The following is a 15,055-nucleotide window of genomic DNA, read 5'->3' as shown; positions in this document are numbered from 1 at the left end:
ATTTCATAAGCAGCTTTTCTTCATTTGTGTGTTAACATCATTAATTCACACATCTTAAAGATTAATGCTTGTATGAACTCTGATGGAACTGTCCTGCTAATATCCTTTCAAGAAACAGATCTCCTGCAGGTCAGCCATCTCCACTTTATCTGCCTTCTGATCATTGTATTAACCCTAAGTCTTCTATTTTCCATCTTAACATCCGATGTGACACCCTGTTGAATGCTTTAGAAGAGTCCAGCTTAGATGTACAGATTTGCTTTGTCTTATCTCAAAGACAGAATTTACAATATTTGGCCGTGATCTATCTCTGGTAAACTTGTCACTTAATCCGAATTCCATTTTGCTCCATGTTCTTTCCTCACCGTTTTTTTCTAAGGCTGTGTACCATCAAAGTGTCAAGTTTAAGTGCATCTCTGTGATATAATAATGTTGATTTTCCATACCTCTATTCAGTAGGCTGCTGACTGGATAAATGTTTGTTTTTAAAGTGTTAGTGCTTGATTTTTGCTTTCTATAAAACATCTTAAATGAAATTTATGTAAAAGTCTTTAATGCATGTAATAGGCACTTAGCTGTGCTTCAGTAAGGAAATTATGGTTTAAATTAAAAACTGTGCTCAGAAGCAGATAGGTTTTGTAATCACTAAATGCATCTTTCTGTGCTTTTGGAGGTATATAGATCTCTTCTATGTGCAGCTCACATACTGATGATGTCAAGTAGGTGCAAAATTGGGATTTTTATTTTCTTAATAACATGTTTGACTTCAGAATGCAAGGGAGTTTAATTTAGAATTTTTCAATAATATTTCTTGCTTAGATTCTTTTTATGTAAAGTTTYATGCTTTTAGGGAAAGCATACTGATAGAACTTTTATAAATCCTCAGTATTAATGAGTCAAATCTTAATTCCTTTAAGTCTTGGACACTGAATTTGGGTTGAAAGTTCAAATTAATTTGTCAATATTTCAGTTTGAATTGTGTCATAAATACATGTAAATAAACCATTATTTTGTAATTTTTTGATTCTGCATCATTCTACAATGTCCGAAGATGTGCTGTTCTAGCTCCAATAATGAAGTGATATCGTGAAACTTGCCTATTTATTCCTTTCAAGAAGGAAATAGTTATTGTTACTTTAAGTTCAAGAACAATCACTTTTAGCTCGAGCATAATTGCAATCGTTGTATTGTGGGTGCCATACAGTCTGTCAGCTGGTGCCCTAGTAACTGAGATCCGCTCTGAAGAATGAATGTGAAACTTTCCTGCTCTTGCAGTTTCTGCTTCCTTCTTTACTGCCTCCTTTTATTTTCTAGGTTGGTTCAGATCTGTCATCTTGGGAGTGGGGTGTGGGAGTGGTGATATTAGAGTGAGCAAGTGAGAGAGAGAGGGAAACCTGGAATAATAATTTTTTAAAAGCCTACTTTATTTCAGATCTTAGCTGTGGATGTTTACAATTGTTTATACTCTAGCATCACAGTTCTTTCTTCTACTTCCTTGTAATAAAAACGTTAGTCACGACACAGAAGCAATAGAAGCAACTGTGCATGGACTCAAATGAATAACTGAAGTCTATATAGCAAATGGTCCGTTACTGATGCTATCTTGTTCTTGTATTACTGTGTTCTTCAGTTAGATTAAATATTTTTAAAGATTCAGTTTTTAAATTTTTACAAGTTCAATAGTCTCTCAATAACATGAAGCTTTTYCCCCCCTCTACTAATAGATACTGATCAGTTAAGAGCTTTAACATCAAAAGCTGGGGAAAAAAATAAAAGGACACAGAAAGAAAAGGAAACCAAAATTCCATTTGAATTGCAGAGCTGAGAGAGAAGGGATTCCCTTAGATAATCATGTCCTGATCATATGACTTTTATCAATTACTGACAAATATTTTCTTAGGAAAGATTAGGATCTTTTTCTGCCTAGTCTAGTAAGAAATTGGGAAGCGCTGGAATAGTTGGAGCTTAATTCTGCCTTTATCTGTTAATTTGCAAAGGTTTATCTGTGAATATCAGAGGCAGATCTCATAATTCTGTACATAATCCAGTGACTACAGGCACACAGCCTTAGAGTTTCTTTGAGGTGTTTCATAAATATGTAGTCRATAATGCTAATCTTGCTGTGATTAAATTATAATTTGAAGTGTCTGAGAGATTTTTAAACATTTATTGATGGAGTTTTCACAGTTGGCTGTTGAATAGGTGCTTATTTCTAGGCTTGATGAATTTTTTTTTTTCATGAAATTGGCAAAATATATGTGCATTAAGTGAATCGTGAGCTGCATTTTACAGTTGGTGCTCATAGATTGTTCTGTGGACTTCTGACCTACGTATGTGCTGTGCAGTTATGCTTAATACATAGTATCTGTACTGACAAAATATATTTTAAAAGACGACTAATTTTAGTGACTTCTTGTTTAGTGTAAAGAACAGTGACTATAAAGACCTGGTTAGAGTAGGTGATCTTTTTTTAAGCATGAGAGGAAAGACTGGAAAAAATCAATTTCTGTTTGTGTCCAAACATGAACTGAACAGGTATTCCTAATTTCTGGAAAATGAGATTTAAGAAAAGTTAAAAACTCTCAAGTGTGGATGGTGGAAATTCTAATTTCTTTTCCCTTCATACCTTTAAAATGCGTTGCTGTAGAATACAGTTTTAGCAAAGGCATTTCAGCTTTCCGTGGGGCAGAAAGAGGTAATGGTCAGACAGCAAGTTTGTATTTTACCTGTTGTTTGCCTGTAGTTTTATTTTTATTAAGGAGTTAATACCACCAGATATGATTGAAGGTGACAGGATAGCTATGAGCTTAATCAGAATGTAAAATCGATAATGCCATTGAAAAAAATGCATAAATGTGCCAAGAAGTAATTGTGTACATGATTGTGAAGATGGTTAATGGAAATTAACCATCTGCATGGCTGTGCTGTTTGTCTTAGATAGGTGAATTCTGGTTAACTGTTTGGAAAGTTGTGGGGTTTTTGTGAATGATAATTCTCAATTTTTTTTTTCTTAACAGGAGATCACCAGATGTTGTTGTTGGCGGTGTTTATAACACCACTTAATGATATCCACTCTGACTTCTCAAAGTTTTTGGAGATGATAGAAACAACATTAGACATGGATAAGGTACAAGATGGCGTGTGGGAGGGAGTTTATTTAGCAATTGAAATTTCTTATTGAACTTTACAATCTGTTCCACATTCACAAAGTTAATTGATTGTCCACATTAAGCAGTTATAGTTTAGCAATAGAGTAAATGAGGACAGATATTAGTATAGCAGTTGAATATCAAGAGAATGTTCACACACTGGCTTAGTTATTTAGTCCAATGAAATTTCCCAGAAGAGAGAAAGCTAGTTAAATAAACTTAGCTTTGCATCAGGACTTGCTTATAAAATAATACTGATGATCAGCCTAAGCTTACAGGGGAAATTTGGCTTTTTTGGCTAAATGAAACTGGAAGGAACATCTGTTCCTTAAATCTGTACCAGAGAGACGATGGGATGAGTATAGATGACAAATTTATCATTGTTTAAAATCGAATACTTAATTCAAGTTTTTGGCTGTGTCCTGTTGCTTAATAGATGAAGCAATGCCAAGATTTCTGTAGCATTTATACATCATTTTTTCTCACTATTTTTTAGAGAATCTATTTRATATATTTTGAAAGTTGCATATTTTTATAAAATTATTATTTCTTCCAGATAGTAATAACTTATATTTAATGTTTCTTTCTCCATGAGATGTTTCATTCTTTTCAAAAAGCTGAGGAGCTTTTCAGGGTTGTTACAAATGTCTCTCAGCTGACTGTAGAAACATGAGATCTATCTACCCATTTGCCAAGCGTGGTAGTGAGGGCAAGTTGTGGAACAAAGACTGTAACTTACCGAAACTGCACAGGCTTTAGAATTTTTAACATGCGTATTTTGCTCCAAAGACAAAAGCACAACTTTTGATCYTTATATGCTTTCATCAGTTGGGTTTAATTGTTTGTTTAAGGAAAGACTGCTTGACTGACATGTTGCTGTAATTTATGATATACTCTAATGAAGAAATTTATAGCTTTATACTAGTTCCAGACCATCTGTTGATTCAGTTTGTATGCCCTAGGACTCTATTTTCTTTAAAACTAACAGCTGTTCTAAGCCTTCATCCGTCATWATCCGTGTCTTCAAATTCCTTTTCAACTTCTACTTTAAAATGCTTATTGTCCTTCTAAACAGAATATTGAGTCAATTATATTTAATTAAGTCCCACAGAATCTGGTGTGTTGGATTTGGTGTGTGGAGTTTTGTATTTAAGATACTAGAATTGATTAAAATTATGTAGATAAACCAGCACTGATTTTACTGGAAGAATAAAGGTTCTTCTGTTTGCATATTAAAATCTGAACCTTTGACTTGCAATTCCTCTTAGGTTCTTAGGGAATTCACGTAAAATACTCAGCTTTATTCTGAGTGTGATTGCAGCATAGGTTGTCATAGCAACTTATGTTAATCCTTTCAGGATAACCATTGTAGCATAAAAAGAAACAACGGAGTTCAAAAAGTGTGGGATGTGGTTATTCATTTACCGAGCTGTAATAAATGTTGATAAACTGTCACTTCTGTTCCTTCTATTTCATAGAATCATTACATTTAGTTTGGAAGGGACCTTTCAAAGTCATCTACTTCAACCTTCTGCACAAAGGAGGGCTACCGTCAAAATGTGTTAGGAGTTCTTGTAAATTGAATTTAGAGTTCAGGTACTAGGGCCCTTTACCATATAGAATTGATGAGATTTGCTTTCAATATAACCCACTTTGTATGGATAATTGTTGCCATGGTCATGTTATGTAGAGAGTGAAGATGGTAATACAGTATTCAGAACAATTTTGAGTACCTGTGTCTTTTGCTTTGCTTAATCTCTGAAGCAGATTTAATGTTTGGATTTAGAAGAGTAGTGAGTTGTAATTTAGACTTCAGTGCATTTCACCTGTCAGTATATTGGTGAAATGTTACATTGGTGATAGATATTTTTATTCTGTTGTTCAGGGAGATTGAGGGAAGTTAGTCTAGTTCATTTTCATTTTCTTCCATTTTTCTGGAGAGGTATAGCCTTAATGGAACTAACTTATGGTAGATTTGTTATGTGTAAAGCACCAAGAAATCAAGTACTTGCCAATCTATATTCTTGTTAACACTTGTTTTGCCAGGTTGTTGGCCACATCCACCTGGATGCATCCACAGCTGAAGGTTATGGAAGAGAAAAGCAAAGCTTTGCTTTAAGCAAATCTCTTAATTACAGCTGGAGTACTGCTATAGGAGAACAGCTTGAAAAAAATTTGAGTATAATATAATTGTGGGTGCCTGTTATTAATTAGTAGCACTATTTTTAAATATATTTATTGAACTACAATTGTTTTCCTTTTCTAGCAATTCAGCTGAACTCTTAAGTTATTTTAAAAATGATTTCTGTTAATTACATTTGGATTTTTCTTGGAGGATGCGATCAGATGAAGTAGTTCTGTTTGAACACCTGCTAATGATTATCTAACAAGACCTTAATGATAAAGGATCTTCCCTACAATACTTGGGAATATGTTAGAAGCAAACCTAAATTCTGGCTCTTACACACTTGTAGATTCAGATTTTCAGGCTAAGGTCATGGGATGTAGGCTGCTAGACATCCTAAGGTGTTAGTAGCTACACCTGGAAATGCTGCCAGGCATTTAGCTTTGGGCTGGAGTGTCTGGTGTGGAGTGTCTGCTGTGCTGTGGATGGGCTCCTGAACTCCCATAGTTCTTAGCCGAGGCTTGTAAAGGTAAACAGAAACTGAAATAGTATTGTTTTAATACTCCATACCAGAAGCTTTAGAGCAGTTTGGGACTTCTCTCTCACACTAGCAGCCTCGGTGATCTGTGTTCAGTTGTCATCACAGACCTGTTGGAGCTGTAATCATAATGCAGAGATTTTTCCACATGCTTGTTGTAAGCTCCATCCCAATGAGTGCTAGGCTGAGTGGTAGGTGGGGCAGTGTCATAGGCTCTTTTGGACATTATAAGCTCTGACCATGCATGGATCTTTGTTTGCAGTGAAACAAAAGCTTTTCTGTGCAGGAGAGGTCTGAAGGGTGGAAGTGCAGCTTCTATTCTGGTCAGCCTGTCTGACACAGTGTTTGAGGTCTGCGTAGCTTGAGGGAAGAGTGGAATTTGCAGCCAGGTCAAGTAATGTGCTGACACCTGGTATAATGTGCATGCTTAAGAATGTAACCTCCTTGTTCTGAGATCATAGGATTTTTGCAGCTTATTCTAGGTTTCAAAAAACTCTTTGAAGCCATATAACAAAACTACTTTTCACTCTGCTGTCAACCTAAGTTGTCTCATGAAGCCAGTCATTATAGTGGGAGTACATGGCCACTGCGATCAGGCCTGTTTGGTTTCTATTTCAGAACCAGCCTTGCAAAACCAGGAATGGTCTTTTCTGCTGTATGTTCTGTCATAAGTGTTCATTCTTCTTGCAGGAGTATCCTTTATTTAGGGGATGAGAGGAGGAGACCTGTCAACAGGGGCATTTCTGCAGAGAATGGATTTGTTAAACTACTTTCTTAATGCTTCCAAATTTTAGGGTGGCCCTCTGAGGGAAAAAAAAAAAAAAAAAAAACGATTCATTATTCTGTGAAGCCCATATCTCTGGTTAGGCACCTAGAGAACCATGCTACTGCAGGGTGTTTGCACACAACAGAAATGTAATCAAAATACCAGACTGAGTGAAACACTTTGCAGTGCTGGTATTTGCAAAAGGAAATAGACACCAAAGGTTCAGTTCCCCATTATGCATGCAGCTTCTGTGGGAGATGTAATTACTTGTCTGGGGAAGGTCATTCCCAGAAGAAACTAGGAATCCTTTGAATATGCASTATATTATGTGGTTTCTTCATATGGTAATTTACTTAGCCCCCATTTCAAATTCAAAGTGAGTAAGTAATCCTAAGGCTTTCATTTCCAGATTGTGTTCTCAGATCTTTGTTCCAAGGTGCTGCAAAACCTGATGGTTTTCAGTCTAATGCTTTTAAAGTTGCCTTGGTCAATTCTAGACTTGAAGCTTTGATTGTAAATTAAAAATGAATGTTGCAGTTATCGTTCCTGCAGTTACAGCATCTCTTGCTCAGTGCTTTATAGGGGGAAAGAATAAAGGAACTGTGAAACCCTCAAACCCTCTTTCCTTCCTCTCCCCTTTTTCTTCTCCTGCTAAAATATACTTAGAGTAAAACTATATGTGAACTATATGTAAACTAGTATCTTGTTCAGGCATGTTAACCAAAGTAGTTACAGCAGCTGCTCTAAGTACAGTTTTGCAGATAATTTCCAGCCAGAGGAAGATTCATGAAAGCATTGTTTTGTTTTTTTTAACTTAAATGGAAGAAATGTTAGTAATGTGAAAGCCAGTGTTTAGTTTCCATGTCACAGACCACAATGCTAATATTTTTATTGACCGTAAAAGTATGTATATTAAAAATGAAGTTTCTTTTCTGTTTAGTGATTACAAATGCATGCCTGCAAGTTAAACTTTAAGGCCTTTGTGGGAGGCCTATAATGTCATTAGGAATGCATGCAAAACAGTRGAAGCATGGGGAAGAGAAAGGGAAGAAGATGAGGTACAATTTCATTCATCTGCACCTCTGAAAATGTTTAGTTTGTAGGGAAATATGTATGCTTTTCAGCTCAAAAGAACTGGATTGAAATTGGATAGGATTTTTGGTGATAAAATACGAGCTCCTTCCATAACCTGCTGAATGTGTTTTGGGCAGGAAACATCTTTCTCAGAAGCTTCCATTCTAAAAACTTCTTGTTTTGAAATGCTCTTTCCTCTTACAGTCTGTCTTGATTAGCTGCCTAAACCTAGGCTGGCATATGCAACATGGAAATATGCAACAAGTAATTTCCCCCCACTTTGTTTTTTTTTTGTTTGTTTTTTGTTTTTTTTTCCCCTGCCTGTTTACTACTGCTGTTACTTTTATGCAAATGAAAAATGTGCAAACATCACATCCATTTCAAAGTAAATGTGTCAGTTAAATTGGTATATTTTATTTTTATATAAAGTATGTTCTCTGAGGAAAAAGTGTTTAAGCCTTATTTGTTTTGTAAGTGAATCAGACTCAAGTCAACCAAGGATACAATTATCACAAATACTAATGTATTACAAAATGTGTGTGTGTGTGTGTATATAAAAAAATATAAGTATGTATATATAAATAAAACAGATTGACCTAAAGAGTTAAAATAAATTAATWTAACTGTGTATAATCAGAGAGGGAATAGTAATAATAATTTTCCCCCTAGGTAGAGAATCATGAATTTCTTGTCAAGGCTTCTTTTGATCCTAACTTGACAGAATTAAGAGAGAAGATGAATGAACTGGAAGAAAACATGCAGTCCTTTCTAAAGAGTGCAGCCAAAGAACTAGGTAGGGTATGAACTACCATTGATTCTTATCTTCTTCATAAAATATTTTGAGATCAAATAACAAAAACTACTATAAAGGAGTTAAGGGCTGTTTAATTTATAACTATCCCTATTCTTTTCTTTAAAGATGGCATTACAGACTATTTCATAGGTTATCATGGATGTTTGCAAGATACTGTGAAATTTCATTTCTAGAACTGTAACTCGTCTAACTCTTGATTAAATCTGATTTTATTTTACACCCTTTGAGGATGTACATTGAAATATTTTTGTCCTGTCCATTCTTTTGAATGTCCATTCAGGCCATGCCAGTTTTCTGTGTGAAGTTCTTTGCAAAATGTAGTGTGTAATTCTTGGAAGCAAAATGAGACATTTAAAAGAGTTTTACCTAGTATAACCAGTGTGCATTTATATAACGAATTGGGCATTCAAAGAGCAGCTTCAACTTTTTACATTTTTAATGTAAATATGGCAAGGAAAACTGGTAAGACCATGGTTATTTTAGATTGCATCTTTAAGGGCTTGCATATTTAACAGTCTTGGTTTTTTAGTTTAAACAAGGTACCTGGATAAAAAGATAAGAAAAGATTGCATAGGGATGGAGTGAGAAATCTCACCTGCAGAAGTATGTGTTCGCAAAACAATCACGAGGCTGCATATGCTGTGCTTATTGCATCAATATAGAATATTCTTGTAATGTGCTCTGAACATTATTCTTGTTTCTGGGGAACATGTAGCAATACATTGAGGGCGTACTTAATTTGAATACACAGTTTGAGGGCATACCAAATTAAGAACAAAGAATGAACCACTAAACTTCTATTAGGTCTGAGTATTTCTCATATGTGTGCAAACCCAAAACAAGTCTACAGAATAACATATCTAAGATATGCTGCATACAAATTGGGAATTATTGCACAAATGTAGCACAGACTGCAGGCTCTTGGATGATGGTTTTCTTTCTTTATCCTTCTCTGTATTTTCATTTAAAAGGTTTGGAAGCTGGCAAAAGTATCAAACTAGAGTCAAATTCACAATTTGGACATCATTTTCGAATTACTTGCAARGAAGAAAAGGTTCTCCGGAATAATTCAAAATACAGAATAATTGATACACAGAAGAATGGTGTGAAATTTACTAACAGGTATGAAAGGATACAGATAGCTTCTCAAGCCTCTTGAGAGAAACAACCATTCCTTTCTTTGTAAATATCCCGATAGGTTATTTTTCCTACGTCTTCAGTGGCTGAATTTTCACCTTCTTTTTGATTAACTCATGTATTGAAATGCTGAGCAAGACTGGTGTGAGGGAGGAGTACTCCTGCAGTTGTCTGTTACAGCACGCACACTCATTCCACGTTTCCTTTGCCAACTGTTCAGCTATTCTTGTTCTTTTGACTTTGGCTAATTTCTCTGTTTTAGTTGCCTAGCCGCATTCACTGTTTATACAGACAGTCTCACAAGCTGCAACAGGAAGAAAGCTTATCACCAAATATGATGTGCAGCTGTTGTGTTGGTAATTACCTTTTCTGTTCCAAACTATGCTCTAACTAACGTTGGTCCTGTGTGTTGGACTTCTGTTTTCACTCTATAGCCTAGGCTATTCAAAAATTTGTCTGAAGCTTAGTTGCATTGATATCGTTTCAATGCCTCCTTGTCCAGAGAACAATTCTGTCACAGATCATCCATGCAAAAAAGTACACTTTTTGTTGCCTTTTGAGTTCTTGTAGGGTTTTTTGGAAGGAGCATGGACTGCCTCAGTTATCAGATGTCTTGCTTTCTGTACTTCAGTGTTTTACAAAAAGCAAACAAGGAAGTAAAAAGTTGTTTTTGCAGAAACACCATAAAATCATGACATAACTCAAGTTGAAAGGGACTTCTCAAACTTAGCTCATCCAATCTCTCACTCAAATCAGAGCCATCCTGGAAATTAGATCCGTCTTCAAAGTTAATGAAGTAGTTCAAGGCTTTGGCCAGCTGCCCATCCGCTAAGGATGAAGATCTCACAACAAAAGAAAACTTTATTTGGCAGATATAATCAGAATTTTCTTTGTGATAGCTTGGATCTTCTGTGTCTCCTTCTTTTGCTATGTACCTTTAGGAGGAGTCTGACTAAGTCTTCTTCATAACTCCCTTTGATTAGGTAGTCTAAGGCAGCATTTGGATCCCCATTTAGCCTCCCTTCTCCAGGGTGAATAAACCCAGCTCTCTCAGCTTGTCCTTATATTCTGTGTACTCCAGCCCCAAACCATTGTGGTGGCTGTCTGCTGGACTTGCTCCAGGTTCAATGCCTCTTAAATGAGGCTGACCTCTGTAGTGTGGGTGCGCTATTTGTGTGTGTTTCATAGTCCTACTGACTCTGCTTTGAAAAGGGAGGTGAGAGTAGCTTGAGAAGATTAAATAATTGTTGGAATATCCTCTTGATCTCAGCTTACCTTTTTTTGAAGATTAGAACCTATTCTTGGTGATAGTAATTTGTTGAGGCTTTTACTGAAGGGAAGAAGTCAAATGCCTTCAGCTCTGATGAGAATCCGTTACAGGATTCTGGGTTGACTACTCACTCACTCCTTGGCAAGTTTTCCTCCTCCAGGTCTGTCACATGCCACATTTTGTTGCAAGATTGTGAGAAATACTTCAGTTGAGAGCATGATATAGCATGTTGATAACAAATAAATAAACTGTAATATTTTAAGAATRGTTCTATTCAGAGGTGCTGAAATTGCTGATTTGGCCCTTGTGGATGGTATTCACCTTGGAATTAACCTTGCCTGATATCCTAGCTTGGATGACTCTTAGATTAGCTGCCTTACAGGTTCTTGGGTTGAACTCTCCTGTTAAAATGGTTGAGGATGACTGGATCTGACTCATGAGTGAGAAGGCCAAAAGTTATACATTGTAGCAGTAAAGACTGAGAGAACATCACAGCTTCTAAATGTTGTGGTTTTATTCACAGCAAACTGAGCTCCGTCAATGAAGAATATATAAAGAACAGAGAAGAGTATGAAGAGGCTCAGGATGCAATTGTTAAGGAAATCATTAACATTGCTTCAGGTGAATATGGTAGTATTGCTCTATATTGCAGACTGGAATGCTAGGAGGACTTTTTTTTTTTTTTTTTTTTTTTTTCCCTAGTTTCTCCTATAGAGAAGGACCATAACCTTCCCCAGAGAATTAGTGTAAAAATGATTAATGGCATTTAAACAGTTGTTGAAAGCTTGAAATGTATTGCTGTCTTCTATGGTCAGACCTTTTCTTGGTGATGCTACAAGTATGCAGCGATGCTATTAAGCTAAGGACAAATGTATTAAAGATATGAAAACACTTTTTAATCTGAACTATTAATATATTTGAATGTATTAAGTTACAGTGGAAATCTTAATGAGCTTTATGAGCTGCTGTCATGCTAAGGAATTTGCTTGATAAGTATGTTGTAAAATCYGTCGCTGGTTGGATCTTTCATTTGCCTGTTTTGGTAATTTTCAGGTGGTATATCTTGTGTGTAACATACTAAAGTTTGTATATTTATGTGGAGAACTAATTGGTTATTACGTAGCAGGATTAGCTATAGTCGGTCATCTATAAGTAGCTGGTCTGTTTAAAAATAAGTCTGCTGCTGCTGCTAAAAGCTTCTGTGGTGTACATTCATAGACTTAGAAGTGTACACATGTATTTAAAAAGCATTTTTCTCCCTTGCTCCTGGAGGCAATTTAATGGAAAAGAGACTGGTTCATGTATGTAATTCTTAAATGAAAGTGACTTAGTCATCTTGCTGAGTTATACCTGACTGGTTCAAGAGATGACGTTAGAACAGTAGGCATGCTTTATATAATGAGGACTTTCTTCCTGGACTTCTTCCGTGGACTACTGTTCCTTGTCCCTTTCATGTGTGTTTAAAAACAAAACAAAACCACCACCAACAAAACAAAACCACCACCAACAAAACACTACTGAACAACCTGGGCCATCCGGTCTTGTTGCGTGGTATCACAGGCACTGTATCTTACCAGCCTCTCCATAACATCATTCACACAGACTTAAATAGTTGCACAGTGTTGTCTCAGTTGCCTTTACTTTCATGCACATCAAAATTCATTGTATTATGGGAAAGGAAATTTATAGAATTTCCAGCCATCTTGCAATTCTAAGTATTTGCTTTCCAATACTAAAACAAGTGCTTTATCTATGTCTAGTGTTAATGTGAAACAATCAGCATAGCCTCACCTTTTCCTTTTTCCTCTTCTGAACTGGAATCTCTTTTATAGTCAAAGCATGGAAATTTTGGAGTTAAATCTTGCAGACACTCACGGGTGATGACTGACTTGAACAAAATTGAGATTTAAGGCAGATGAATTAGCTGATTTGGGGGGTTGAGTATAGATTTAATTTATCTCCTCAGCAAGAAAAAAAAATCTTCAATTATGTTGAATTTGTATTTCTCAGGTTATGCAGAGCCAATACAGACAATGAATGATGTGACAGCTCAATTAGATGCAATTGTCAGTTTTGCTCATGTGTCAAATGGAGCACCAGTGCCATATGTCCGTCCTGTCGTTCTGGAAAAGGGACGAGGAAGAATTGTGCTGAAAGGTTCCAGGCATCCTTGCATTGAAGTGCAAGATGATGTAGCCTTCATCCCCAATGACGTTATGTTTGAGAAGGGCAAGCAGATGTTCCACATTATTACTGGTAAATGTCTGTGTGTGTTACCTTTTTCACTTATTTTGTTTAGGGCCTAAGTATCTTAACCATTTCCAATAATGATATCTTTTCCTTAAAAAAAAAATAGTCAAAACAATTTATGCAATTAACAAAAGGTGAACAGCCGTAAGTTATTCATTTGTGTGTGGTATAAGATTTTCCTGGGGRAAAAAAAAAAGGAATGTATTTGTAAACTATTGTTAATTATTGCATTTTTTTAAAAAAGCTACAATGTTCTTGTTGAATCTTTCCTTTGATACTGGATGTTGTGTGTGCTTATGCACATATGCCCATATTTCCCACCTATTAAGTTACTAGTCCTGGAATTATTTGTTACAGTTGTAGTTATAGTACAGTGTTTGGTGAAGGTGATAACCAATTTACAAATACTAATTTGGAAAGAAGAGAAAAGTTACTTGTTAGGATACTAGGAACAAGAAGTTAATCCTTCCTTAATATATGTATTTTTGCCTTACTGAATGTCACTCAATGAGCCAGGCAACCTCAGGAGTTACAGAATCTGAACCTACTTAAATGCTTTGGAAAATTCCACTAGGCATCAATTGTATCGTAGCTGTATAGGCAGCTTTTGTAGGTAAGATTTTAAACAGTCAGTTCATTAGAGTTAATGTTTTCTTTGTTTAGCTTTAAAGTGAATTTAAATGCAAAACATGTTTTAATGAATGTAGCCTTTTTCCCCCTATTGCTGATGCAATTAAGATAATTTTACTACACAGGAAAACATTTCTAGTGTTTATATGTTTAATTGAATTTTAATTTCCATCCAGATGTCCTTGACACATYCTGAGTAGGAAAGATCTTCAAATTAGAGAATGATTAGTGAATGACTTCTAACATAATCAAAAATAAAAACTAAGAATCTGAATAAATGCATGGTAAAACGGATAATACAACAAACTTGGATTTTTTTTATGCTTAGCAAAAACCTAAAATTAGTTTTAATGAACAGCTTTTAGGAGAATACTTTTTATTTCATTTGTACTTAAGTTAAAATCAATTGCATATCTTTGTATTTTTGCTGATTCAGAATCCCTTTGGATGGTGATTTAAATCACAAACAAGCTTACCCTGTCTGTAGCTAGGATATTTAATTTTTACAGACAACTGTAGTTATTGCGATGAAAGCAAATTATTATCATTTTTAAACGGTATGCTGATGACCTTTAAATGAAAGCTTATTAGTTTTAGGTATGAACGTATTTTTTAGATGACTGCTTATGCTTTTGAGAAGTCACCAAACTTATGAAGCTCCTCATATCCCCTTTCTTTTGAAAAAGCATTCGGTAATACATACAAGTAGGCCATTGTACTAGCAGAGCTACTTGTTGCACCTGTTGGACAAGTTTGGTACCCTTTCCTGGCAAAAGAATGAGAATTTTACATGTTGGTTTAGTTTAGAACCTGTTCTCTTTTAGAAGAGACTTCTAATATACTTTGAATTCCTTTTGAAATTTTTCTTCTTTAGGCCCTAACATGGGGGGAAAGTCAACATATATCCGACAGACCGGGGTGATAGTTCTTATGGCCCAAATTGGGTGTTTTGTACCGTGCGACTCCGCAGAAATAACCATTGTGGATTGTATCCTGGCTCGTGTAGGAGCTGGGGACAGTCAGCTGAAAGGCGTGTCGACTTTTATGGCTGAAATGTTAGAAACGGCATCAATCCTTAGGTAAGCCCTGTGTGTGTTTGATTTCATTGATGAAAACCTGAGGACATGTTCTAAATATGATGTAACGTAGGACTTTTCTMTTACGTAGAGCTGATGAGGAGTTATGACGCAAAATGGAGGATCAGGTCCTTTCTAGCAGGGTCRTAAGTTCTTGAAGTARCTGTCTGTTTATTTCAGTGATCATACAAGGCTGTTATCAGGAAGCTAGAGTCTAAATGGGTCA

At 35.7% G+C, this 15,055-nt stretch overlaps 1 protein-coding gene across 1 annotated transcript in view; it reads left to right on the top strand.

Moving 5' to 3' along the window:
• MSH2 (mutS homolog 2) overlaps positions 1-15,055 on the top strand; it is a 53,953-nt gene that overhangs the window by 29,632 nt on the left and 9,266 nt on the right. Inside the window, exons 8-13 of the mRNA XM_085307823.1 lie at positions 3,018-3,127; positions 8,322-8,445; positions 9,438-9,588; positions 11,397-11,494; positions 12,884-13,129; positions 14,628-14,832. Of these exons, the coding sequence (XP_085163949.1) occupies positions 3,018-3,127; positions 8,322-8,445; positions 9,438-9,588; positions 11,397-11,494; positions 12,884-13,129; positions 14,628-14,832 (934 nt within the window). The remainder of the gene's footprint in view (positions 1-3,017; positions 3,128-8,321; positions 8,446-9,437; positions 9,589-11,396; positions 11,495-12,883; positions 13,130-14,627; positions 14,833-15,055) is intronic.

The sequence above is a fragment of the Rhea americana genome, unplaced genomic scaffold (assembly GCF_003343005.1).
Source record: "Rhea americana isolate MKP2758 unplaced genomic scaffold, rheAme1 scaffold_265, whole genome shotgun sequence".
Classification (NCBI taxonomy): domain Eukaryota; kingdom Metazoa; phylum Chordata; class Aves; order Rheiformes; family Rheidae; genus Rhea; species Rhea americana.
The sequence above is the reverse complement of the archived record's forward strand: the minus strand, read 5'-3'. Positions and strand labels throughout refer to the sequence as shown.